This window comes from Alosa alosa, chromosome 15, assembly GCF_017589495.1.
Source record: "Alosa alosa isolate M-15738 ecotype Scorff River chromosome 15, AALO_Geno_1.1, whole genome shotgun sequence".
NCBI classification, from domain to species: Eukaryota; Metazoa; Chordata; class Actinopteri; order Clupeiformes; family Clupeidae; genus Alosa; species Alosa alosa.
The window spans coordinates 4,673,766-4,701,634 of NC_063203.1; the positions used below are offsets into that span (position 1 = coordinate 4,673,766).

At 41.2% G+C, this 27,869-nt stretch overlaps 3 protein-coding genes across 3 annotated transcripts; 1 reads left to right on the forward strand and 2 right to left on the reverse strand.

The window, feature by feature from the left end:
• Nucleotides 1-12,843: 12,843 nt before the first annotated feature.
• LOC125308531 (extracellular calcium-sensing receptor-like) lies at nt 12,844-16,163 on the reverse strand. Its single transcript, XM_048265089.1, has 6 exons — nt 16,042-16,163; nt 15,529-15,817; nt 14,593-15,402; nt 14,250-14,474; nt 13,818-13,941; nt 12,844-13,742 (listed from the first exon to the last, which is right to left on the reverse strand). The coding sequence occupies exons 1-6, from the start codon at nt 16,146-16,148 to the stop codon at nt 12,844-12,846; spliced, it is 2,454 nt and encodes an 817-aa protein (XP_048121046.1). The 5' UTR covers nt 16,149-16,163.
• A 2,547-nt stretch (nt 16,164-18,710) lies between these two features.
• On the forward strand, nt 18,711-21,924 carry LOC125308530 (extracellular calcium-sensing receptor-like). Its single transcript, XM_048265088.1, has 5 exons — nt 18,711-18,998; nt 19,141-19,974; nt 20,168-20,389; nt 20,782-20,905; nt 21,029-21,924. The coding sequence occupies exons 1-5, from the start codon at nt 18,726-18,728 to the stop codon at nt 21,922-21,924; spliced, it is 2,349 nt and encodes a 782-aa protein (XP_048121045.1). The 5' UTR covers nt 18,711-18,725.
• Nucleotides 21,925-23,579: 1,655 nt separating this feature from the next.
• Nucleotides 23,580-26,741, reverse strand: LOC125308583 (vomeronasal type-2 receptor 1-like). The gene is made up of 6 exons (XM_048265143.1): nt 26,653-26,741; nt 26,269-26,554; nt 25,542-26,114; nt 25,101-25,223; nt 24,770-24,893; nt 23,580-24,472 (listed from the first exon to the last, which is right to left on the reverse strand). The coding sequence occupies exons 1-6, from the start codon at nt 26,739-26,741 to the stop codon at nt 23,580-23,582; spliced, it is 2,088 nt and encodes a 695-aa protein (XP_048121100.1).
• Between the last annotated feature and the right edge of the window lie 1,128 nt (nt 26,742-27,869).

Below are 27,869 nucleotides of genomic sequence, written 5' to 3' on the forward strand. Positions count from 1 at the left end.
ATGTTTATCGGACATGCTTGGTTTTTACTGCAGGTACGTTAATCTTATAATATCAATAAGGACCTAGGCACAATAATGTTACCATTAGCGTTGGTTGAGTAATGGAGGCCAATTTGATTGCATTTGTAGAAAACTATAAATGCGGTTATACCAAGCAAATTGATAGCAGCACTGTAATTGTATCTTTCAACTGTCATTTGTTGCACGTGCTACAAAAATCATTCTGTGCAATGGAAGATTTACCAACGTTACACCGGTCTGATACAGTTTTGCCTATACATGCGTGAGACTGAGACGCCTGTTTATTTGTTTTAAGTGCGTGCAGGGTGTGAGAGGGGAATCGATGTGCTTTGATTCCAGCTTGGTAGTTGTAGTCTGTGAGATTAAAAAGCACGTGTGTGTGAAGTATCCAAACAATGACACCTTCATTTCATTATGGCTGCTTTAGCAACACACCTTAAGCTACTGTGTAGTGGGTCCCATTTAGAAGTGGCTACTTCATTCGCGCTTTCCTTGACTCATGGAGCTGCGTGAATTTTATTACAACTTTTCACCACGGTATGGCAGTTTAAGTCCGCTTGATACTGTAAGGCGTAAGCCAAGGTTTCCCAAGGAGATTTTATTTGTGTCGCCAGGATAGCCTATTGACAATTTATGTTGTAAATAGGCCTACCTTATAGGCCTACCTGTAGCTTAGGGAAGCTAACAGCTTTCTATTAGGATCTAGTTTGTTAGTTACAGTTTTGTCATAACTCCCTGATGCATTTCTTCAAAAACAAATGACCGAAAGTGGGGGATGGAGTAAAAGATGGAGACAAATTGATTAGTGTGATTTATTTTCGCGGAACGGATGTACAGGAGTGAGCGGCGGTCATATTTTGTACCGCTATGCGGTACATCTAGTTAACGTTAGCATACCAACCGTCTGCTAACGTTAACCTAGCCAGCTGTTGGTATGGAAATTTTAGTTCGTTGTAAAAGTTTGTTTTGTTTCTGTTCAGCAGTTCATACCCAGTGAACACAGAACTATGTTTTTAAGAGTCTGTCTTTGTGTAGATTTAACAATAACATGAGCAGTAACTGTAAGTTAATGTTAGCTAACGTTAGCTGGCTTGAATGACACAATTCTTAACCAGCTTGAGGCTGAATGGAATTGGCAGGCAAATCCATATCACAAAGGTTATCTCTGGGTGGACTTTTAAAATCCATAAAAAAAAAAAAAGTTAAAAGCAGACACATACCTTCCAAAATAGCCTGATTTCCATTGCATGTTGACAGCTGCTGGACTGCATGGACGGTTGAAAGAATAACGATTTCCCCGAACTCTCAAATAACTATGCAGCTGTGTTAAAGTTACCCTGGTGCTGGGTAGTGTACTCACGTCAGGTGGGGGAGAGGAGGGGCGCTGTCCTAAACTATCAACCCAACAAGCTGGGTTACAGAAAATAACCCAACATGAGTAAAAACGACCCCACACAATGACCCAACAGTTTCAACCCAGCGTTTGGGTTGAGAAAATAACCCAGTATTTTTTAGAGTGTGGCTTGTCATAAGTTTAAACGTTAAAACAGCTTACCATGGATGCACACACAATGGCAAGTAGCCTAATCAATCGCCCCTCTGCTTTCAAGTTTATCCAGTGCAGATGACTTGCCATATCTATAAAAAAACGACTTGCCATGGAACTGTCAGATCATGGACAACGGCAATTGCAAGTAGCTTAATCTACGGAGTCTGCGTTCAAGTTCAATGTGTTTCTAAATGTTCGTTAAAATGCAATCATTATTTAGCACGAAAGATTAATGTAATTATGTAGGCCTAGTTCAGACGTTATCAGAACTTACTGTAAAACAAAGTTTTCACATTACGACTTTGCTGATAACATTTTAAATAGATTAGGCCAGTTAGTGCATTACCAAGGTTTTTGAGTGAACTAGACTGTTGATGTTGTTTCATACCCATTTGCTTGTGTGTAGTGGGCTTTGTTGGTTGGTTGTCACCGGGATGTAGAGCTAGAGTTCAGTAGGGTGACAGCCACAGGGAAGAAGCTTCCTCTTAACTTGCTGGTAAGGGTGTGGAGAGACCTCAAAGTCAAAGTCAAAGTCAAAGTCAGCTTTATTGTCAATTTCTTCACATGTTCCAGACATACAAAGAGATCGAAATTACGTTTCTCACTATCCCACGGTGAAGACAAGACATATTTTACCTATTTAAGTCCACAGACAAACATAACATTCAAGTAAACAAAAAAGTAAGTAAATAAGTAAATAAGAGGGCACATATAATAATGAAAAAATAAGAGCAGCAAAATTTGGTTGAAATTGTGCATAGACAGTCAATAAAATACTAGTGCAAAGTCAGGCCAATAAAAGGCTTGGGTAGTTCTGTTTGACCTAAGTAATAAAGAAAGTGGCATAGTGGTGCAAGTTATGTAAGAGCAGCAGAAGTGTTGTGTTTTCAGGACAACAACACCAAGTTGTAAAGTGTACAAGTGTGCAAGTGTTCAAGTGTGCAAGTGGAGAGTGCAGGCGGCCATTGTGGGTTCAATGTCCAGGATGTTATGTAGCTGAGGGTGGAGGGGGGGGAGAGGAGGAGAGAGTTCAGCATCCTTACAGCTTGGTGTATGAAGCTGTTGGTGAGTCTGGTAGTGCGGGAGCGCAGGCTTCTGTACCTCTTCCCAGAGGGCAGTAGATCAAACAGATTGTGAGCGGGGGTGACTTGCATCACTCACAATTTTTGGTAAGCCTTGGGCGGGTGAGGTGGGTGGTGTAAATGTCCTTCAGGGGAGGGAGTGAAGCACCAATAATCCTTCCAGCTGTGTTCACTATGCGCTGCAGGGCTTTCCTGTTGTATTCAGTGCAGCTTCCGCCCCACACAGCGATACAGCTGGAGAGGATGCTCTCAATGGTGCCTCGGTAGAATGTGGTCATGATGGCTGGTGGAGCACTTGCTTTCGCCTGAGTTTCCGCAGGAAGTACAGGCGGCTGAGCCTCTTAGCCAGTGATGCAGTGTTGGTGGTCCAGGAGAGGTCTTCACTGATGTGCACCCCCAGGAATTTGGTGCTGCTCGCTCTCTCCACCACAGCACCGTCGATGGTCAGACCTGTAACAGTCTTTGATGATGCTATGCAGCTTATGCAAGCAACGCTTGCCCTGGATGGCCCGGAGGGGAGTGAGGAACAGTTGATGCACTTTGGGCACTTTTCACCACCCTCTGCAGTGCTTTCTGGTCAGAGGCAGAGCAGTTGCCATACCAGACTGTGACACAGTTGAGTCTTGTGTATGACACTATTATAAACACATTCAACCTTTATACCACATTTGGTAATGAAGACCAGGTGAATGGTTTAACGTAAGCTTTCTTTTTACTAACTGCAATCAGTCACACTGCTACATTCTCAATGCGCATGTCTCAATCACACGCCACCAATGCGCAGCAACCATACCAGCATAAAATACCATAAAACCACATACACAACAGTGAGGATGCTCTCGATGATGCAGCAGTAGAAGTTCACCAGGATCTGTGGAGACAGGTGGACTGTCCTCTAGAAGAAGAGACGCTGGTGAGCCTTCTTGATCAGGTAGAGGTGTTGAGGGTCCAAGAGAGGTCCTCAGAGATGTGGACACCCAGAAACTTGAAGCTGGTGACATGCTCCACCTCAGTCCCATTGATGAGAATGGGGGTGTGTGTGCTAGCTCCCTGTAGGCCGTCTCATCATTGTTGCTGATTAAGATAGATGAGACCAATCACCGTAGTGTTAGAGCCATGTACAGGTGTCAGAACGCTGTTGAATCGGCCGCTCCTCCGCTTAAATTCACTTTAGGTCGCTCTGCTCAATTTGGCTCAACGCTCCACTTAAAAATCCTCCCATTCCAGTAAAATGGTTCCACGCTCGCTCCAATTTAAAAGAGGGAGAAATAATCTTTAAGCCAATTGTGTTTAAATGTAAATTCTGTTTAAATGTAGTAGGTGCTTCAGCCTCTGGCAAGCTCAGAAGGGGGCGGCAAGTGACTGAGCTTGAGAGCGAAGTGTTGATGTAGGACAACGACTTTTCATTGGCAACAGTATAAAATATTTTTATATATATTTATATTGAGTTAAATCAACAAATCAAACAATCAACACGGTTCCTTGCAGTCAATAAACGGTTTCGAATCAGTTTATTGGGAATAAACCGAATATGCCCGTGTCTTGTAGCCTAAATCTTTTCAATATATTGAAATAAACCGAAAAAGGCCATATTCGGCTTACAAATAAACTGTTTGCACACCCTAGCAAATGCCTGTTGTAAACGGAATATCGGGTCATGAAAACACCTTAAACGGAATATGCTCCCATAAGGAAGAGTGTTGTAGGCCTGCACATGCTCAATTCACACAGAATTAGAATAAAATAAACCAATAGTCTCTCACGCACTTTCCCTTAAGGGCAGCCGTGGCCTACTGGTTAGCGCTTCGGACTTGTAACCGGAGGGTTGCCAGTTCACTGATTGGGATAAATGCAGAGACCAAATTGTCCTCACGGGATCAAAAGAGTATATATACTTATAGTTATACTTAATCATGGCGAAACAACGCACACACTTTTGGAAAGACCAGGAGACAAACTTATGTCTTGCAATCATGCAAATGTCATGGAGTTCATCGACGGGAGAAAATTACATAATAGCGATGTTTTTAAAAAGATTTGTAAAAAACTTAATGAGGCTGGCTATCGACGTAGGCCTACGCCTGAACAAGTGAAATACAGGTGGAAGACCCTGAAGACGTTGTATTCAGCCAAAAGAGGGAATTCCACCAGCGGAGATTTACGTCATGACGTTGGGAGATTTCTAGGCTGCGTCGCTGACTTATTCGGAATAATGTTGATTGCTAATCAGGAATATGCTCAAAATGTGAGATTCTACTTCCTTATAAACAGGTTAAACGGAATATTGACATAAATGGAATTTGGGCAATAAACTGATTCAAAACGGCTTATTCCCAGCAGGAAAACGTGCTGAATGTCTTCTAGTGCTAATGGACTGATAGCCCTACTGGTAGCCTAGGCAATTATTACTCTGGCTTGTGTTTGGGGGCCGGCCTTTATTTGTCTGAAACGACCACGGCCCCGGCTATAAATAGAATCCCGGCCATAATTTGAGAATTTATGGTAGTTGTTTTCTAGTACACTTGTATGACTTGTAGTTTCCAAAATATTTAGCGAACTCCATCCCTATCATCAATGAGCGTACAATACCCAATTTTTGTATTTTAACAGTCTTGGTTTTATTAGGAAGAAATTAATTCTGAGTGGATTTGGACATGCTCGTGACAGACTTGTGACTCATGGTGTGAGCGGTATCGGACCGAAATCGGAGCGGAACAGAGCGGCCTCTAAATTAAAAAGCGTTCCACGCCTCACCTTATTCCATTGGACGGAAGTCATTAAGGACATGAGTGTTTCCAATGGATAGAACTTGCAAAAACAAATAGCACACACCATCAGATATGTGTATTTGACAGTGCATTGTTGAATTCTGAAATGTCATGTCCTGTCCTTGGACCTGTCATAGCTGCATTTCCTTTTGATGGGTTCATCATTATATAGATTGATATATAATATTTTCATAGCAATAAATTCAGTGTCAGTTATACATCTACAATTTCCTTCCCCATTTTTTAGTTTAATACATTTGTGTGCACACTGCGCATTATTTCTTACAGTATAGTAGTCTACATACATTTCCGGGTTGAGAATTGATTACACATTGCCCATATTTTGGTTCATTCTTGCATTAACAAACAACAACAATGACAAAACAACATCCTCCATGCACCAACCTATACCATGCATCTGTTTAGAGTCAGTGCCATTTGGTATAGATATATGGATAGAAGTATTTCAATAGCAATAACTTAAGTAAATGTAGAAGTCGTAGTGTTTCCCTCTTTTAATACATTTGAGTGTTCATAATATGCATACATGTACCTGATCAGGTAGAGAAATTATGGAACTAAGCTAGAATGACCAGCAGAGGACAGTCTTACAACACATTTGCTAAAATCCTGTTTTGAATGCCCAGCTGCACAGACCAGAAGCATATATGTCTAAATGCTCATCCCAACCACATAATAGTCCAAATACTGTATATTCTGCGGTCATTACCTAATCTCCCTCTAACCGTCCAATGACAGTTTTCCTCCAAAGTTACTAGGATAATGTGACATTTTGGTCTAAATAAGCACATCAGAAGGAGGGTGAATGTGATACTGAAGGCAGAAGCTGTCAGGACCAAGCTTTGGGCCCTCTGATGAACAATAGCACACACAGGGGAACACATCACTGCTCAATGCTGATGTATCTATTTGGGGGAAATTACACTCCATTTACTGGAAGATAAACATGGCTTTTACATGCAAGGAAGCAGGAAAGCAAACCCCTTTTTGAGTGTCTGAAGAGAGTTAGTCTTGAATTTTAGTTTGAAAGTGATCCACAATAATGACAGACAGGAGTTTTACCGGAGCCACACAGATGTATAAACTTCAGATTTTATTTAAAAGTGCCAACATAAGGGACTAACGTTTCGATGTTCTGCCACGTCTTTGTCAGAGTCAAAATACAATAATGACCTTTCTTATTTATTTTACTCATGCAGTATAGCCTTATTAGACTGGGGCAGATCAATGTCATACCAAAGTGTTTTCAAAGTATAATGCCACAGAAAACTGGGAGGTCGGATGTATCCCACTTTGAGGTAGCCTGCTACGCCCACCTATCTCCTTTCAGGGAAATATATGTCTGGAACACCAGAATTCACTAATGTTTCCATCAGACCTCAAAAAGCTCAGGCCAACTCAACAAACTCCATTCCCATCAACAAACTTACAATGGATTTGGTCATGCCTCAGGCTTTTGGTGTGAACGGTATCGGAGCGAAATTGGAGCGGATCAGAACGGCTGCTCCGGCCTCTACATTTAAAAGCGCTCTGCGCTCAACAAAATTCCATCCGCTCCGCTCTCCGCTTGCAAACGCCTGCAAACATCAAAAATTACAATCGGAATAATGTGTACATTTTTAACAGGCAAGGGTAGACCTACATACATTGATCCTCATTTATCAACTGAGTGCAGAAACCAGCAGAGTGCAGAATTCATCTTACGATTGGGCTTGTGTGTGATTCATGAAACGTTTGTATCACTAACAGGCTAGGCTACATTATGGCAAGTAGGCTACAAATGTGAAGGAAAAGTCGTAGGTCCAAGATATTCCATGAATTCAACTCTTCAACTTTCCAATGAGACAATTTACTGCTGTTATGCCGCCACAAAAACTTGCGTTCACGAGTTAAGACTTGAAGTGAGATTTGGGCATAGCCACCGCTCACGTTCAAGTTGATAAATGCCATGCTCAGGAAATAAGCGTGTGCCTGTCCTACGCCTGTTTTTTGTCGTATGCACGTTTCATAAATGAGGGCCATTGTTTCCTGACTGTGGAGCTGTTTATTGTCAGTTTAGGCGAAGGAAGTAACTATGAAAATCTCTGATCAAAACGTAAAAGCATTTTCACATAGAGTGTCCCAGTGACACCACTTCCGTTAGCCTCCATGGGACCTATCTTTCAAAAAATGTTGAACGCCAGTCTATAGCGAAAAATAAATTATTTTCTGGTCCCGGTTGACTTGTGCCTTGAATTACCCATATGATGTTTGTCAATTTTAAATACAATTTTTCATGTAAAGACATTTGCAGTTTGTTTCGTAACTATTGAATTACAACATTGTGAAAGATCGTAATTCCAACGACTACAAACCCATCAGTCGCGCTAGTGGCGTTAGCTCATTCACAGCCACACTACAAGCATACCAGCAACAGGTCTTAATTGGGCTTTCCTTGCCGATGAAAATACCATGAGTCAGAGGATTAAACACATCAGGTAAGTTGTATTCGTCCATAGACTGTACATTAGATACTGTTAAGTGACATAGCAGGCAGCAAGATGCAACCGTTAACTAGCATAACAGCTAATCTTATCGTTTCATTCACGTTGGTGGCGTACATCGTTCGAGACGAGAGATGTAGTCCACTGAGCGGATTTGCATAAAACCAACATAACTTTTGAAGTCTATCGAACAACAGTACTTTCTTGACGTGAAAAATTATCTTTTAAATTCACACACATCATATGTGAAATTCGTGGCACAATTCAAACTGGACCAAAAAATAATTGTTATGTCTCCATTAACTCCCGTTCATATTTTTTTGAAAGATAGGTCCCTTGTAGCGGAAGTAAAACAGAAGTCAGTGGGACACTCTATTGCTAATACTTGTTTGACACGAGTGCTCCGGATGTTATTGTCTCTTCTTCATGAATTTGTGTGAAACATCTACATCGCCACCTACTGGCCAGGCATATGTACTACAGTGTTTTCACTTACTGTAGTTTCCTTGTGGATGAGGTATTTTCTGAAAAGGATACCATGTGGACGCAAAACTTTTTGAAAACAGAAAAAAAAAAAAATGTTATCAAAACCATTCCTTCTCATGTAGATGGGGTCTGAGCTCACACGGTCTGACCTCAAAAATCAGATATAAACAAAGAACTTTGAAAATGACATGAGGTGTTGTGTAGAGTTTTAGCTTGTTTTACCATTCACAAGGTGTGTTTCCATGGGCACCGCCATTGTTAGTTTGCGTCAGATTACTGCATTTTGGCGAAGTCATGGTACATCGATTTGCCCCGACATGCCAGAACAATTACCTAGAGACTATAAAATGCCATTACATGCTCATAACTACCTCTTTTGCCATGAGCCCAGTAAGGGTAACCAGTGTTGACATCTTGCATTCTCCCCCCGAGACCTAAAATTATCAACCATGATGGTCTCTTTTGGCTCGATGTCAACACTTAGAGAGACATATACCATATCGCTTCAAAGAGCATGACATGGGGTTGGTGGTGGCAGGTGCCGAATTAGGCATGAGAGGCCAAGAACACACTCAAAGCCATATCAGAACCGTCGCATCCAAGGCATAGAATCTGGCAAAGGTGTTATCAGATGCCCATGAGGTGCTCTGACAAATCTCGTACACAGGAACTCCCTTCCAAAAAGACCAGGAGGTTGCCATTCCACATGTGGAGTGGGCTTAGATTCTTGAGAAGGGCGGCTCGTCTGCTGCCTCAAAAGCCAGGCCAATAGCATATACCAGCCAGTGTGATCATCTCTGAGTAGAGGGTGCCAACCGCCTGCGCACCATAACACATGAAAAGCTGTTCTGTCTGTCTCAAAGCATATAAGTGCACCAGGCCCTCACAAGGCACAGCTTCGGATGACAGACCTTGTCAGCTTTTTCTTGGGTAAGCTCAATGACCCTAGACCTGTGTTTTGAAGTGAAGACCTTAGGCTGGAAGAACGAATTTGGGTGTAGGATGACGTTGGAATCCCTCACTTCAAATTGCATGCACATCAACACCACCAGAAGGGCAGTCTTGAGAGACAGCAGGGGTCACTGGAGCGTGCCTTTAAAACAAGCATATGGTTCCAATGTGGAACTGAAATGGTCGCTGGGAATCTGAGGTCTCTCATGAAGTCTAGAGGCTAGGGGTTGGCCCCAGGGGACACACCGGCCCAACCTATTTAGCAGGCTGACATAGCTGCATGGTGGACTTTGAGAGTGAACGTTGAGCAACCACACAGTGACACAGTGATAGTCACACACAGTCTTGTCATGTAAAGCTGGAAATGATGGGGATGCAACAGGCCCTGGGGTGTGGTGTTGCTGCCAGTGCACAGCAGGCCGGCCAGCTGGAGGCACAGATACACAGTCACCCGGGCACCCGGACAAAATTGGGCCAGACAGGTGCGGATGTCGTCCTGGCGCCTGTGAGAGAATGTGGCTCTCATGCTGCACGTGTTCAGGAGAAGGACCAGGAACTCCACTTCCTGAGCAAGTCGCAGCATCTTCCTACAAGGTGGTTCAGCACCATTGCAGTGTGGAGTGAATCACTCAGCAACAGCCTGTCGTCCAAGTAGTTCAGGACTTGAACACTGCATTGACATAGAGGGTGGAGTGCAGCTTCTATTCACTTTCTGAATGTCCAGGGGGCCATTGACAAACCAAATGGGAGGGCCGTGTATATACTCATAGGTCACCCCTTCAAAGTCAAAGTGGAGAAACCGTCTGTGCCCCTCTGTGACTGCCAGGTGAAAATATGCATCTTTCAAATCAACTATAGCCATGAAGTCCCTTTGTAGTGCTGTGGGCAGTTGTATGCATCTTAAGCATTCAAAATGGAAGGCAGATTGTCAGATGCTTGTTCACAGCACATAGGTTCAGCACATAGACCCTGTCTTTCCTGGGCAAGAATAAGTATCTGTGAAAAAGCGCTCTGTTATGATAGGCGCATTGAGGAGCACCCTCTTCTCTTTGTCCAGGAGCTGAGAGAGATTCAGTCACAGATGGCGCAAAATGACTACCAGGGAGCCCAGAGCACGGCCTTGTGCCTGTATCGCACCCATTACTTTCGTTTGAATTACTCGCGAACCCTTGATCGCATAGAAATGCCACACATTTCAGATGAAAGAGGAGACACCAAGAGGGGCAGCTGTGGCCTACTGGTTAGCGCTTCGGACTTGTAACCGGAGGGTTGCTGGTTCGAACTCCGACCAGTAGGCACAGCTGAAGTGCCCTTGAGCAAGGCACCTAACCCCTCACTGCTCCCCGAGTGCCGCTATTGTTGCAGGCAGCTCACTGCGCCGGGATTAGTGTGTGGTTCACCTCACTGTGTGTTCACTGTGTGCTGAGTGTGTTTCACTAATTCACGGATTGGGATAAATGCAGAGACCAGATTTCCCTCACGGGATCAAAAGAGTATATATACATATACTTATACTTATACACAGAGCTATCATTCGATACCAAGTACATCCTTCTGGGTTATAAAACAGACGACGTGACACCAAAAAATAATAACTTCATAATAACTTACCCCACGTTTTCGTGGCAAAGCATGTTTATAATCCAACGCTATCATGTTTTTCTCCATGGCAAAGCATGTTCTTAATATGCATGTTTTGAGATCCTACCAAATTCCTGCATGGCATCCAATTCAAGGCTCACATGCATTCAAGTGCATCCCAATTTGTTCGATAAAGAAACACCTTTTTTGCCTTTACTTTGTATAGCAGGGCGAGTTTTTTGCAGGACAGTACTATCACTGTAGCCAGACTACGCCACCCTGGGTCTAGCACCCAGGAAATGAGTTAAGAGAACACATAATTGCACCATTGCACACAGGTTCGTATACACGAGGCAGAGACGTGAATTCCAGTGAAAACATGACCAAGTTTATTTAATTGAAGCCAGGGAAAAGGAAGGGGGGATAGCTGCAAAAAGACATGAAGACTAGTCTGGGTTAGGAAAGTACAAAAATATGTATTATGTTTTCTTGTTGCACTTTTGTTTATTTAAAATGATCACAACTAACAGACAGGTTCCATATGGGATGCATGATGGAGCAGAATGAGCAAGGCAGGGGCTTACCTGGGGGAGGCAGACTACTGATAATGTGCCCTAGAGCCCACACACATGCACACGCACAGCAAGAAAAATCAAATCATGACACCGCAGACCACAGCAAACATTCTGATAATTCACACCAAAATGTGCATCTTTACTGCACCACCACTAGGTGACTGACTAGCCTCCTGCCAGCCGGAACCCTGCCTGCCAAATTAACAAACAGTTAAAGGTTGTTGCCCCCAGACTCTATGGAATAGACAGACACTGGATAACTAAGATAATAAAGTAAAGTAAAACAAGAGGGTACAAGTACAATGCAGGCAGTTGCCAAGTGCAAGCAAAGCTAAACAGTAACAAAACAAAACTAAGACAAGACAAGACAGCAGCACGACCTACGCTTAGGACAACGCGCATGGAAAGGCCGTGCTACCTATACCAAAGTCCTTTTTGGCAAGTCCCTCCACTCGGCAGCCATATGGTAACGCTTTTTGGGCACTCTTCGGGCATCCATTTCGGCAGAAATGCGCGTGCGCAAGGCTTCACGACACCAATCTTGCTCCAGCTGCGAGATCACAACACATGATTGGCACGATGTCTTCACAACACACCATATGATTGGCTCAATGTATTCACATCACACCACATGATTGGCTCAATGTATTCACATATCGACGTTTTGCCGAGGAAGGGGTGTGATATGTGTAGTAACGTTACAAACTAGCCCCATGCATTTCTATGGAGGATTTTTAGGATCGTTTTCATGTATGTTATTGAAAGATCAACTATGCCACTCATTTGCATTTGCTGTAATAAAACCCATAACAAATTAGTCTTTCTTATTTTATAAAAATAAAGTCATATTGTCATTCAACGGTTGATATCTTATTACTATAATCCTGTGACAAGATGGCATATCATATTTATTAACTTACCATGTTTTGTATCAGTAACTTTGCTGAAATGTGTTTAAGAGGTTATTTGATACAGGGCAATTCCGCGCAAAACTGTCACATCCATAACGCCAACACAATGCCATGGTATTTATTTGCCATTATGGATGTGACAGTTTTGCATGGAATTGCCCTACATCAAACCTTATCCTATCAATTTATTTACAATTTATTTAAAATTAGTTAATCTTATTCGGAAATGTTTGACGATTTCTATCACTATATCTGTCTTTTGATCTTGACAATTGGCTAAGCATAAAGTCAAGAGCAAGTTAAAAGAAAATTCACACCACAAGATTTCAAACATTTTATTAAACATTTCCTCTAGCATTTCTTACTTGATTTCTTCAGTTACTCATAGTTACATATTATTTACTAGCTTCTTTTGTTATTTTTCTCTCCCCATTAAGTGATGCTTAGTGTTCTTCTCCGGTTGTACCAAGATGATGTAACACTTTGGAGCAAATAAGCACAGTAATAGGCCAAAACTGGATGCCAAAATGGCAAAAATCTCCACAGCTACGGTGAACTTTCCAGGCGAGCTAACATAGGCTGGGATAAAGGCTAACCAAACAGCACAGAAGATCAGCATGCTAAATGTGATGAACTTTGCCTCATTGAAGTTTCCAGGGAGCTTCCGGGCTAAGAAGGCCAGCACAAAACACAGACAGGCCAGAAGTCCAATATACCCCAGAACACACCAGAAAGCCAAATCAGAGCCCACGCTACACTCCAGAATAATTTTGGAGCGCTGGTACTGCGTATTTCTCGAGGGAAAAGGGGGAGCAGCAATGAGCCAGGCAGCACAGATTATCACCTGAACCAGAGTACAGGAGAAGATGATGACCCTCTGTTGCTTCGGCCCCAGCCACTTCATTATGTTGTTTCCAGGCCGAGTGGCTGTGAAAGCAGCAAGGACCACTAAGGTCTTGCCCAGGATGCATGAGATGCATAGGGAGAATGTGATACTGAAGGCAGTGTGGCGCAGCATGCAGGACCAGTCTGTAGGTTCTCCGATAAACACCAGTGCACACAGGAAACATAGAGTGAGAGACAATAGGATGAAGAAACTCAGTTCTGAGTTGTTCACACGGACAATGGGAGTGTTTCTGTAATAGAGGAATACTGCTAGAACAGAAATTGTGAGACAGGCACCTACAATTGCTATCACTGTCAAAGTCACTCCCATTGCATCGTGGGAAAGAAATTCAACAACCTTGGGTATGCAGTGAGTTCCCTCAGCATCTGACCAAAAGTCTTCAGGACAGGACATGCAGTCTATTGAATCTGTAGGGAGAGAAGAATATTAATTTAAACGTTAAAAATGGTTGTTCAGGAGAATATTTCATGATGGGGCCTCACCTGTCTCATTGCTAATCTTGCCACTGTCACATGGTACACAGTCAAAGCAGCACAGAGGCTCCCCAGGACGGACAGCCTTCCGGGATCCTGGAGGGCAGCTGTCACTACACACAGACACCAGCACCTGTTTATCACAGAGCACAGGGAATCACACCTATGCCACCGCAACGATGCACATACAGTATCTGTATCCTGTGTTTGTTGTTTCTAATGTCATTACAGTATTTTACAGCACTTACTTTTTCTTAATTTGTTTTATGAGGATCTGACACTATCATAATACATACAAAAAATAAGATATTGTAAGGTTAATATACATTAAATCCTTTTGTTTGCGATTAAATTAAAGTACAACTAGGGGTTCACTTACTGCAATTGCTGTCTACAGTACTTCAAAAGATGACATTTTAATTCCAAAAAGATGCATCTTGCCTCTTTCCGTTGTCCTGTCCACTTGATTGTCTCCTTATCAATAATGAGCTCATTCCCAGCACCCTTTGCTTCATCATACAGACCGACTGACACAAACTGAATCTGTCTATTCGCATCCCTCTGCCAGTTTATGAGATCATATGATGGAATAGAATCCCCTTTCATATCAAAGTTTACTTTTTCGTCTGAGATGAAGAAGGAGACATCTTGAAGATAGTGCTGAAGCTATAATTACATACAAGTATGAATTAACACTATTAACTGCATTTTCAAACCATAAATCCCACTACACTCTGAACCAAAGAAACAAAATAATTTTATTTTCCCACTATTTTCTTTATACCTGCCATGGATGGATGTTATTAATATCAGCACATGAAGCATTGAAGAATGGGCCATGGCCAGGGGTGCATTGTATGAGGTTGTGCAGGGAATGAGCAATAGCGTATACACCTTTGTACACATTATATGCAACACGAGGGCTTGTGGTGTTCATATAGGCAGAGTGCTGCTCTAGCAAAATCTCATGCCCTGTGCAGGGTGGCAACTGGATATTTCCAGTTGTGTTATTGGGAGAACAGCCATAGAGAGTCTCCCATAGCTCCTGTACAAGGGCATTAGAGGGGTAATGCCATGGGTCCACTGTCATCAGGTAATCTCTAAGACCTGGGACATGACCCTTACGGACAGCAAAACCAATAGTGCCATCCAAGAAAGGATAAGTCTCAGCCAGCACAGAGGCAGAGACCCACGCCTCACTTGCAATCCACTGGATCCCTGTGATGTTCTGTTTCCTGAACTCTTTCAGGAAAGGAAAAAACTCCCCCTCGCCTGAGAACACCACCACCACTCGGGCAGTGGAACTTCTCATCACCTCGAGTATTTCAAGAACTCTCTCTGTGTTGTAGTCTTTGGGGATCATTTCATGGTAGGCCAGACAGATGTCAGTATTTTCTATTTCCTTTTTTAAGCCCTGCAATGCAAATCTGCCATAATCATGATCCTCTGTTACCACACCGATCCATGTCCAACCAAAGTGTTTCAGAAGCTGAGCAACGGCTTTTACCTGGTAATCATCACTTGGCACAACTCTAAAAAATGTGGGGAACTGTGTCCTATCACTCAGACAAGAGCAAGTCGAAAAATAACTGATCTAAAAAAAAAACAAACATCAGGAAAACAGTGAGAGCAAAGTTCCTTTTCTAACAATTTCATTATATCATTAAATTACACTCATGTGACTCTTGGAAATATGCAGTGTGTGCATTGCATATTTTACCATTGGGATTCTGAAAGGTTGAAGTGTTCTGGACACTACAATGGACTGTGATGATCCAGATTCCCCAATTATAGCCAGAAGAGGACTGGTACCAGAACACATTGTATTCTCTCTACTGTCTTCTCCATTCAGTACTGCAAGAACAGCTCTCTGTGCTGTCACTGGCGTGGCACAGGAGTCAAAAATCTTATAGCCCAGTGTGTGGTTAGGTAGTAAATCTTTGCTGTTGTTGATCTCCTCCACAGCCAGCCTCATGGTTAAGGCCCAGCGGAAGGCACGTGGGTCAAACCTGCATACAAAGAGAAATGAAAAATAAACATTCACTATTTCTACATGGCAGAGAATATTACAGAGAATAGAACATAACTGTGGTAACAATAATCAACCTATATAAACTAAATGAACTAAACTAAATAATTAAGGTTTATACAATTCTAGACAACAATAAACACAACACAATCACATTTGACATAAAAAGAGCATAAAAGTGGTTTCATTCAACACTAAGCTCACCCTCTGCACTGGGCAGAAACAGGTGGCATTTTGAAGTCAGTGTGTGGAAGCTCCACTCGGTAATGCATGGGGAAAATGGCTCCAATAGTGAAGGTTCCATCAGACATGAATCCAGGCAGCTCAAACCCTCCTTGAAGAGTGCATGTGGTTGCTGTCGAGAGGGCTCCCTGGAACAACAGGACATACAGAAAGAGAGATGTCATGTCCACACTCCTTTCCCAGATTGGCAGGATTAAGGAAGTGGTTTGGCTTTTATTGGCCAGCCTCCTCTGCATCTTTGTTTTATTTCTCAGTGGATTACACAATAGGTTTATTATTTTAGTTATAGAGCATCTCCCTAACATTGATTTCAATAAGTTTACCAGGCTCTGCTAAGTTTACTCCAGTGATAGGGCTTATGTCCTACACACCATATCACACACCATACTGTATTAATAAATGTTTCATACATGCCCAGTGGTGGAGGAAGTACTGAACCTCAGTACTTAAGTAAAAGTACAAATACACAGAGAAATATTTACTTTAGTAAAAGTAAAAGTACCACCCACAATGACAACCCTACTTAAGTAAAAGTAAAAAGTACCTGCTTTTAAATGTACTTTAAGTATTAAAAGTAAAAGTATTTGCATAATGATTTATTCTCTTAATATCTATATTCTAAAAGGAAAAATCAGTATGGGCTGTGGCATTTTAATTAAGCTAGTTTTAGGTTATACTCGACTAGATAGTTTTAAGTTAATGCAATTTTGCTTACCATCTGTGGCCCAGTTTACATTCTGACCTACAATTCTAGAGACTGTAATTCTGGTTATCTACTAGGGTGATCTGCTGAGTAATATCATTCAGCAAAACACGAGAGCCTGAAGTTTAACGGGGTAGACAAGGGAAACGTCGGGTGGATCGTAATGCCAATTATGCTGATTGAACAGAAAAGTTGCTGAGAAAGGTGTCTTTATGATTAAGTTCAGTTTCACTTGCGCAGACGCATAGACATTGAATGAGCGCTCACGTTACTCCCCCCCCCAATTGTAGGCTATGCATCTTTATTTAATCACACACAATTAAGGAATATTTCCTAATCTGGAAAATATTACGTTTTTTCCGGCCACCGGTTCATTAATAGTCTACCATTCATTTGTGCCGCAAATGATCAGACGAGTGACAGAAGCATGGGCATAGCCTGTAACTTCGCTGATCCGCGGATAGCAATCTCATCGGAGAGGAGGCCCTAACGCTGCAGATAACAGACAGAGAAAGGCACAGAACACAGTTGCATGTACAGTGTAGCCATGGGTCTGGTGAATATAGCCTACCGAATGCAGATGGCTACAAGCTCACGCTTTGCCTGGTCTAGACTAGAAGCTTATGTTTCTAAGAATGCACGTAGCGCTCCAGAATCTTTGGTAGCAACCCCCGGTAAAAGAAACGTGTTTGTCAGAGAGAAAAAAAAAATGATCATAAACTGTATCGTAAAAAGGAACGATGGTGTTGTAGAAATGTAGCGGAGTAAAAGTACAGATAATTGCTGTAAAATGTAACGAAGTAAAAGTCAAAAGTATGCACTATAAATTTTACTTAAGTAAAGTACAAATACGTGGAAAATGTACTTAAGTACAGATCATAGATGCATTACACAAATATTTGGCATGTACAGTGGTGGAATGTAACATTCCACCACTGTACATGCCAAATATTTGTGTAATGCATCTATGATCTATAATTTCATTTTTATAATCTGCTGTTCATAAGAACAAAAATGTGTGTCACAGAAGATTTAATTGGTTATATTTTATATAAGAAAAAGGTAATTTATTTGAGTGACATTTTATTAAATATCCTGATGCATGTTTGTTGCAAACACAGAAAAAGACAAAGTTGTGTAAATATGTGTTTGTGTGTGGTTGTGAGTAAAAGTGAGTGAGAGAGAGAGAGAGAAAAAGGAAAGAGAGTGTCTGTCCCTTGTCATCACTGATAACTGGACTTTACAGTAAATAGAGCTCTCAACCTGGGAGTTCACTGCCACCTACAGTTGATGAATGTGCATGGCATGTCCAGAATATTTCCTTGTCAACAGCTAGTGGGAAATGTGCACATGTTTTTGACATATGTTTTATTTATGATTTGAAGAAATATACATTATTTTATTTGATGAAATACATATTATTTTATCTTGCCTGGCTTGTCATGTTCAGTTTGGTTGATGTCTTTTGTATGGATTGAAAGATGTTCTTTCTTTCTTTTTTTTTGAGAATGGGGTAACTAAGCTTTATGCCAGCCCCCTAATTCTAGAGCTCTATATAAAGTCCCTCACATGTCTGTGAAATGTGTGAGCAATGGCATATATTTCCAATAAACATCTGGCAATCTGGCTTGTTCTTATGTGTATGCATTTTCAACTTGTAATGAGTAAGAAGTGCACCTTTATAGGTTCAGAGGACACCAACAGTTTTTACCTGGATGGGGATGTTGTTCTTGGGGGATTGTTCCCATTGCATTACCATGCTGAGTCTTTTGTGCAGTCATTTGTCAAAAAACCTATACCATCTGGATATAAGTTGTGAGTTACTGCTGATTTTTTTCACCTGCCTCTACATAGTGAATTGTGTTATAGTCCTAAATGACTAAAACTGAAAAAAAAAAAAATGTTTGTTTGTTCTAGCTTTAGCTCCAGAGCTTTGCGCTGGATGCGTACAATGACCTTTGCTGTGGAGGAGATCAACCAGAAACAGGACCTCCTACCTCACCTAAAACTGGGCTATCACATAAGAGACAGCTGTGATGATATCCCAGTTTCCATGACAAATGCACTTCTCCTTGTGAATGGGCAACCCGACAAGGACAGTGGCTCTACATGCACGGACCTTCACAAAAAGGTTTCTCCTGCAATTGTTGGAGATGCAGGCTCTGGAGTGTCAATGGCTGTACTACGAACTTTAGGCTCTTTTCACGTTCCCTTGGTGAGATGTTTTCATGAAATTGTTACGTAACCTGTTAATTTTTTCAACAAGGCTATGGCATGTTCAATTATGTAACTATGTTTCTCTTATCTTATTTTTTGTATTTCTTTGGAAACATTTTACTTGGTCTTTTTTATGTCAGGTGAGCTACTTTGCATCATGCAGTTGCCTGAGTGACCAAAAAGAGTTTCCTGCTTTCATGCGGACAATGCCAAGTGATGCATTCCAGACAAAGGCTCTGGCCAAACTTGTCAGCCATTTCCACTGGACCTGGGTGGGAGTGATTGGCGTGGAGTCAGACTACGCCCGCTTTGCCATACAGCTCTTTCTCCAAGAAGCAGCAAGATATCATGTTTGTGCGGCCTATGTTCATTTTCTGTCTCTGCCACCAATCAAAGACGCTGTTGTGGATCTGGTAAGGATTATGAAGACGTCCTCTGCTAAAGTTGTGCTGAGTGTAGCTGGGGACTCAGAGATGCGTACGATTCTGACAGAGTGTAGGCGACAGAATGTCACAGATCTGCTTTGGATTGCCAGCGAGGCCTGGTCCACATCACAGTCACTGTGGACTGATTTTGAGGATCTGTTGGTGGGAACTTTGGGGTTTGCAATACGCAGAGGTGACATTCCAGGTCTAGGCATGCATCTCACCAGCCTGCAAACCTCCCAAGCACTGACTTTACATTTTATGGCAGAATTCTGGGAGGAGACCTTCAACTGCAGGCTCAACAGCTCAGTAAATACTCACACACATGGGGAAGGGGCTAACAACAGAGAGCTTTGCAGTGGACATGAGGAACTGAATGAAGTGTACTCTGCCTATACAGATGTGTCCCAGCTCAGGGTCTCCTATAATGTCTATAAGGCTGTGTATCTCATAGCCCATGCACTGCATAATATGAGCCTCTGTGTTCCTGGGAAAGGCCCCTTTTCCAATGGGACTTGTGGAAGTCTGTCACCTGTTGTGCCATGGCAGGTGAGCAGGGCATATTTTTAGGTAAACAAATGAACATAACTTGCATTGATTGGACTACATTAATAAATGTGGACCTGGATAAATAAATAAATAAATCTAAGCACCTATTTTTACGTTTGACTGACATATAATGGTTCATATTTATCATCATATCACTTTATCATTCCTGTCTCTTCTGTATGTCCCACTCAAGCTCCTTCACTACATGAAACAAACAACATTCACAACACTGGGTGAGGAAGTGAGATTTGATGAAAATGGAGATCCAATTGCTACATATGATCTTATGAACTGGCAAAAGGGGCAGGATGGTTTATTGCGCCTGGTGAAAGTAGGATATTATGATGACTCTTTAGCTGGTGAAAAGGGCCTTATCATAAACGAGTCTGCAGTGCGATGGCACAAAGGCTTTCAGGTTTGTAGGCTATCACCAGTATCAAAATGTTTAACATGGCAAATAATGATCATGTACTGTTATCTAGTGCTCAAACTTGCACGTGTCTCATTCTGAAAATGCAGGCCGTCATTAGTATTGTTATTAACAGTATTGTTAGTGGTGCAATAATGATATGAGAGTATATTGCTTATTGAAGTATAGTAATAATAGTTTCGTCCGAAAAAATAACTCTACTGTCATTAAATCTAGCAGGGTTTAATTTACTTGAATGTGATTCATGCTATTCATGCTCATTACTGTGTTCTTCACTGAGTAGCTAAACCAGTATATATTTATCTGTTAAACTACACATATGCTTGCATTTGTCTGACTAGCTTCTCTATCTTCCACTACTTCACTCTCACCGATAGACACCAGTGTCAATATGTAGTAAAGGCTGTCAGCCAGGTTTTAGGAAAGCAATCAGGAAAGGACAGCCCACTTGCTGTTTTGACTGCATTCCCTGCGCTGAGGGGGAGATTAGCAATGAAACAGGTACGTTTGAATGTTGAAAATTCCAAATTCAATATTTCTTGATCTTCAACCAAAGTAATATACATATATTTATATTTGTAAAATATTTCTAAATATTGTACTTCCCTTCACCCTTTCTTTTAGATTCAGTGAATTGTTTGACATGTTCGGAGGACACATGGCCAAACCAAGCTCAAAATCACTGTATTCCAAAAACAATAGAATTTTTATCTTTTCATGAAACCATGGGGATAGTCCTCTGGGTAGTCTCTGCTTTTGGAGCCTTCGCTACAGTAGCTGTTTTGGGAGTGTTTGTTATTTACAGAAAAACACCCATGGTTAGAGCAAACAACATGGAACTCAGCTTCTTATTGCTTCTCTTTCTCTGTGCTTGCTTTCTGATTGGCCTGACTTTCATTGGGGAGCCCACTGATTGGTTCTGTCAGATCCGATACACCGCATTTGGCATCAGCTTTACTCTCTGTATCTCCTGCATTCTTGCTAAAACAGTTGTAGTAATGATGGCGTTCAGGGCCACCCTTCCGGGAAGTAATGTCATGAAGTGGTTTGGGCCAGCCAAACAGAGAGCTAGTGTTATAATATGCACTTCCATACAGGTCCTCATATGCATTATTTGGCTCACCACTCGCCCCCCTTATGCAGCACATAATACTAGGTTCCTGAGTGCTACGATCATCCTGGAGTGTGTCGTAGGGTCAGAAGTGGGCTTCTGGTGTGTGCTGGGCTACATCGGACTTTTGGCCTGCATGTGCTTTTTAATGGCTTTTTTGGCTAGGAAACTCCCCGACAATTTCAACGAAGCCAAGTTCATCACTTTCAGTATGCTTATTTTTTTTGCAGTCTGGATTACCTTTATTCCTGTGTATGTCAGCACGTCAGGAAAGTACACGGTGGCTGTTCATGTCTTTGCCATTTTAGCGTCAGCTTTTGGCCTTCTATTTTGTATTTTTATCCCAAAATGCTACATCATATTGCTTAAGCCTGAGAAAAACAGCAGACAGCATATGATGCGAAAATAAAGGAATGACTTAAATGTATGCAGACCAGATGTGTCATATGTTTAAAAATGTATCATGATTTGCCAATGTTTGTGCAAACGACAATCACCTGTGTGGTAACTGTTTCCTTAGAAGCTATTTCGAAAATGTAGCACCTCAGCAAGCCCAAAACAGTGGTACTATAAACTACAAACTATACAAATTCACATGGAGATCATGACACCCCCGAATTTAAGTTAAAAAAAATAATTTGTTACTTATCATACATATACCATATATCATATAGGCTTTGTAAGCAGATGCATCAGTAACAATATACCACAATGACATTAGAGACATACTATATCATGTCTTCCCTCAGCCCATACCATAGTCCTCAGTCTGTGATGTTTATTCTATAAGGATATATGCCTGATGTACATGTTCATCCCATTTTGTTTGGTGCTTTGATGCATACTACACTCTTAACATAGTGAGGGTCTAATGGAATATTACAATTTTCCATATAAGGGCTTATATGAAAAGGGCAGATCAGTTACGTCTACTCATGTAGTATACGATTTCAAAAACAGCCTGGAAAGTAAGGCAAGGTAAAAAATGGGGAATGTGTAATTTATTCCCTAATAACAATAGGCACATGATTACTTCTTAATGACATTAACTAGCCTGGGTGTTCCCATGCTGCCTTGCGCGCGATTTGATTCACGCTGCTAAGGCAGCCTGGAGACCATGGAGCAAATTTTCGCCTGAGATAGGGAACCAATCACAGAACAGGGGGGAAAGCAAGACGATGACGAGCTATGCACAGACGCATTTGATAGACATCCGTGGCACCCAATAAACGGATCCGGGCATTTTTTTCAAATACGAGAAATTGAACGTTTGGTTCCCAGACCACGTCTCATTGAGAAGTGGTGGTGCTAGCCAGGCTAGACATTAACAACAGTGTGCAAGTATATTTCATCTTGAGGTTTGTTATTTTATTTTAACAGTTACTGTATACTTACACGGCTGTTAAGTTTACAGATCTGAGCAAGTGGACTGTACTTCATTTACAAATTCAAATAAAATATAATATTTAGGCAGAAATGCCTTAAAATGTTTTACTTCTTTTAAACATCTTCAATATTTACCAAAAACACAAGAAGCTTTGTGTCAATTGAGAAACAATGACAATATACATGTGGAGAAGTGTAGGGGTAGAAGGAGCCAGTGGGTAAGTTGGTCCACCACCTGTATCTTGGAGACTGGACAGGTGTTTTGTGATCATACTGTACATTTAGGACAATATTGTTGAGTTACAACAATAACCCCTACAAACAGAGTGGACTCAATGAGCTGCCATACTGCCAACTGAAAGTTGAAGGGACTGTATCAACCTGTGACCTCTTTTGAAAAAACATATTTCATTTGTTTAACCAACCTAATTTACTTACTCACTGGCCACTATTGCATTATAGCATTAGCATTGTGAAGGCTTCCTGACTATATCTGTGCAGAAACTGAGATGAGATATGATGTTGGAAAATTGTGTGAATAACAAGTTCAATGTTAAAAGTGAAAAGCTAAAGCTCTATTATTACACTTAATTCATTAAGTCCAAATTCAGTCACCATTTATTGATCAGGTTCTTATCGTTAAATGCACAGTGACCCAACTCACAACATATAATCTTATCAAATGCTCCTAGGCACCTTCCCCATTATATGTTTTCTAGTGTTTTTCTCAGGATGAAAAATAATAATATAACATTTAGGGGCAAAAATGCAACCAAGTAAACCAAATGCAGAGGACAAAATAGCAAATATTTCCACTGCCACAGTATATTTTCCCGGTGAGCTGACATATGCTGGAATGAATGTGATCCACACAGCACAGAATACAAGCATACTGAAAGTAATGAATTTGGCCTCATTGAAATTATCTGGTAATTTCCTTGCTAAGAAAGCTACAACTAGGCATATACCTGCTAAAAAGCCTATGTACCCCAACACAGCATAAAATGCTGTGTCTGACCCTGTGTTGCATTCCACAATAATCTTTCTATTGTTGTGCCTTATTTGGGGATATGGTGGTGCAATACTTAGCCAGAGTATACAAATAAGAACCTGAATCCCAGTGCATGAATATACAATGATCCTCTGTTGCACAGGCCCAAATTTAGTTGCACCTGGCAAAGTGGCACGGAAAGCTGTGATCACAACCAATGTTTTCCCTAAAACACAGGAGATGCAGAGGGCAAAGGTCACGCCAAATGCTGTGTGGCGCAGCATGCAGGACCAGGCAGTGGGCTCAACTATAAAGGTGAGAGGGCAGAGGAAGCAGAGGAGGAGGGAGAGCAGCAGCAGGGCACTCAGTTCTGCATTATTTGCCCTCACTAAGGGTGTGTGCCTGAACACAAGGAAAATGACTGTGGTTGCTAAAGTAAGGGAGGCCCCAAATAAAGACACGGCTGTCAGAATGATTCCCAGTGTGTCCTTAAAGGACAAGACCTCAATATATTTTAATACACAGCTACTCCTCTCCTCATTGGACCAGTACTCCTCAGGACAGGGGGTGCAGTCCAATGCTCCTGAACAACAAGCAATAATATTGTCAATGTTTGCACAGTATTACAAATATACCACAAGAAATATGTCACCAGAACAGTCCTTCTAAATACAGAATGATAAATTATCGTATTCATAAATACTCTCTGTTAATGAAATGCTGTCAACACAAACTAAACTCAAGGGCACACATTTAAAAATTACTCTAAAGGTTACTGATTGTTTATTTTTGATACCAACCATTTTTAACACAACTTTGTTAATAGTTCTACTTCATTATGCTGGAGTTGCAACTTAATAATCAAAACCTTGTGTACCTGAATGATTAGTGATAGTGCCATCAGCACATGGAACACAGTCAAAACAGCAGCTGGGCCTTCCTTTAATGGGTGCTCTTCTTGTGCCAACAGGACATACCTCTGAGCACACAGCTTTTGGAACCTGGCCAAAAAATAGACCATGGGATGTTTTTAGAGACATGAAACCTTGGATGAGAGGTATTGTTTCAGTGACATGAGAGTGGGTTTCAGAAGAATGCATTTTCCATACCATTTTCCCCATACTCCATATAATGTTCTCCTCCTGTATGAAAAGCTTATAGGCTGCATTAGCAGACGTGCTGAAATATCCCACAGTGACATGCTGGACCTCTCCGTGCCTTAGCTGCCAGTTGATGATATCGTAGGAAGGAGGAAGATCACCATTGCTATCAAAAAACACAGTCTCTCCAAATTCATCTACAAACTTTACTTTTCTTAGCGTAGCAGTGACCTGAAACAAATTGTTAGTAAATCAGCATATATTGAATAATGCTCACATAATTTTGAAATGAAATATGATCTCAAATAAGCTTACCAGCTTTGGACTGATTTGTGATGCATTTAAACAATTCTCTCGAGGAAAATTTTTATTGCAAAATATCAACTCATGTATGGCATGTGCAATAGCATACACCGCCTTGTAAACATTGTAGGACACTCTCAGTTGTGTGACATTGAAGAAAAAATTTGTCAAATCAGGAACCTCATCTCCTCTGCAGACAGGGCTACTAGATGATGTACCGAGATGGTGAAATGGCCTACAACCCACAAGAGTTTCCCAAAAACTACCAAAAAAAGCAGCTCCTGGATTAGAATAGAGACTGATGTTAGTGAGGAAGTTTTGTAGTTTCGGAATTGCCATCTTGCGCACTGAAAAACCAATTGTGCCTGCAAAAGACGTAAACATTTCAGGAGTGGATGGGCGAGCTGCTGTTATCCAGGCCTCACTTGCAATCCACTGTAGTCCAGTTATGTTTTGTCTCACTATCTCCTTCATTACTGGATAAAGATCCCCCTCGGGCACAAAGGCAAGAATAACTCGTACAGTTGACATTTTGATCATTTCAACAACCTCAAGTATTTTACTCTGGGGGTACGTTCGCAAAACAGTCCCAGTAAATGCAATACAAACTCCAAGCTTCTTCACTTCAGTAATGAATGCTGACAGTCCATTTCTACCATAGTCATTATCAGATTGTAAGGTTCCTATCCACTCCCATCCAAATCTTTTCACCAGAAAAGCCAAAGCCTTTGCTTGGTGGTAGTCACTCGGTATTGTTCTGAAAAATGTTGGGTATTTACTTTTGTCACTCAGGCAGGCACAAGTTGAGAAGTAGCTAACCTGCGCATTTAAAAAAAACGAAATAGAGCAAATATTAGTTTCATATTATGTGTCAAACTAGGATGTGTAACAGTAGGTGTAAACAAAACAGTATAATGAAATATAATAATTGATGTCTCAAAAGAAAATAGTTATAATTATAACCAAATATTACCATTGGCAGGTTAAAAGGTCCAAATGTTCCAGCAAGAGCTAATGACTGTGATGAACCTGATTCGGCTATTAATGCTGAAATAGGAGACTGACATTGAGCTGTATACTTGTCCCCATTTTCCTCACTCAACAGCGTGAGAGCAGCACGTAATGTGTTAGTTGGAGAAGCGCATGAATCAAAAATCCTGTACCCTAAGGTGATATTTGGAAGTAAAGTGCCATCACTGTTTATTTCATTAATTGCAAAGATCATCACCTGGGTCCAACGGAAAGCACGCATGTCAAATCTGGGGAAACATAATATTGTGTAAGTGCATATTTCACAATCAATATAAAATATTTAAAAATTCAAAATGAAAAATGTTAAATTCTCATGTCCCCTTACCCCTTACATGTCACCTCTGGAGGTTCTTTCTCAAATGAAGCATTTACGTGATTTTGTTTGTTAAACACAGGGAAAATACCTCCAACCATAATATCACCATCCTTTGCTAAACTAGTCATGCCAAATTCACCAAGTAACTTACATGCAAAACCTGACTGCAGCCAAAGAAGGAGGCATATTTGAGTTCCATGCCCAGACATGATCATTTATCACAGTCATATGTGATAAACTGTACTTCTCATATACTTTTATTCCCTGAGATAATCCTGAACTGAAGCATTTCTATTGGATGCTGAGGATGGCATAGTCCCGTAAGGCACCATGTGTGGCAGCATAATCATTACAGCACACGACAGTTGTGTTTACATAATTTATTTTATTCATTCATGGGAACATGCAGCCTGGACTAAAAATATACTCATCTTGGTACTCTTGATACATTTTTAAAGTTTACAACTGATTGTTATAAAATAGTAGTAGTAGGCAGTAGAGACACTAACATACTAACATCTAGGACAGGAAGACACGTTTATTTCAATTCTGCGTGGCCAAAGCTAGCTTCACCTTTTAGTGGCATTATTACAGTGTTACAAGGAGTGAAATCAATGAGTAGTGAGGATTCTGTGCTTACCGCAGTTATGGACTGAACAGTTGAGAGCTATTATGTGAAAGGCATGTGACTGACTGAGCCTTATACAGTAAGCTCTTTCATCTTGTGAATGCCTTGTGTCTTGTGAAAAGAACATTTCAAAAGGTGGCAAAAAATGAAAAGCTTTATCGGTATTGGCAACCTTTCAGTGGAATTTTAAGTTAATATTTTTATAAGATATTGAGCTTCCATTGTAGCCTAGAAATCTAGACGCGCCCCTAGCGGCAGCAAATTAATTTAGCCAGGCTACTTCTATTGAGCTGTATGCATAAAAAACTCAGAGAGAGATGACAATGACGAAACAAGTAATTACCGTATATCTCTTATCCCTGTTAATTGACGATTGGTGTCCAATCACACTTTTGACCATTCGTTTTAACACCAAAAGGCTAAGAACTGACCTTGGCCTTGACAACATTACCTCAGAGACAACTCAAGGCCAGAGTCAGACTGAAGTTTTGATTAAAACTGCATTACCAAGTAATACCACTGCTTTGTTGAACATAGCATTGTGCAATCCCCTGAAATAAAGATGAATGCATCAGATGTAATGATCTTGCCAGAAAGA

Excerpts from the sequence above, each read along its gene's own strand:
- LOC125308530 (XM_048265088.1), top strand. The coding sequence starts at position 18,726 with ATGCGTACAATGACCTTTGCTGTGGAGGAGATCAACCAGAAACAGGAC. Across the intron at positions 19,975-20,167 it reads CACCTGTTGTGCCATGGCAG|CTCCTTCACTACATGAAACA; the intron begins GTGAGCAGGGCA and ends GTCCCACTCAAG. Across the intron at positions 20,906-21,028 it reads GGAGATTAGCAATGAAACAG|ATTCAGTGAATTGTTTGACA; the intron begins GTACGTTTGAAT and ends CCTTTCTTTTAG.
- LOC125308531 (XM_048265089.1), bottom strand. The coding sequence starts at position 16,148 with ATGTCTGATGGAACCTTCACTATTGGAGCCATTTTCCCCATGCATTAC. Across the intron at positions 15,818-16,041 it reads GTTTCTGCCCAGTGCAGAGG|GTTTGACCCACGTGCCTTCC; the intron begins GTGAGCTTAGTG and ends CTTTGTATGCAG. Across the intron at positions 14,475-14,592 it reads ATAACATCCATCCATGGCAG|CTTCAGCACTATCTTCAAGA; the intron begins GTATAAAGAAAA and ends ATGTAATTATAG.
- LOC125308583 (XM_048265143.1), bottom strand. The coding sequence starts at position 26,741 with ATGGTTGGAGGTATTTTCCCTGTGTTTAACAAACAAAATCACGTAAAT. Across the intron at positions 26,115-26,268 it reads GACCTTTTAACCTGCCAATG|GTTAGCTACTTCTCAACTTG; the intron begins GTAATATTTGGT and ends TTAAATGCGCAG. Across the intron at positions 24,473-24,769 it reads CACTATCACTAATCATTCAG|CATTGGACTGCACCCCCTGT; the intron begins GTACACAAGGTT and ends GTTGTTCAGGAG.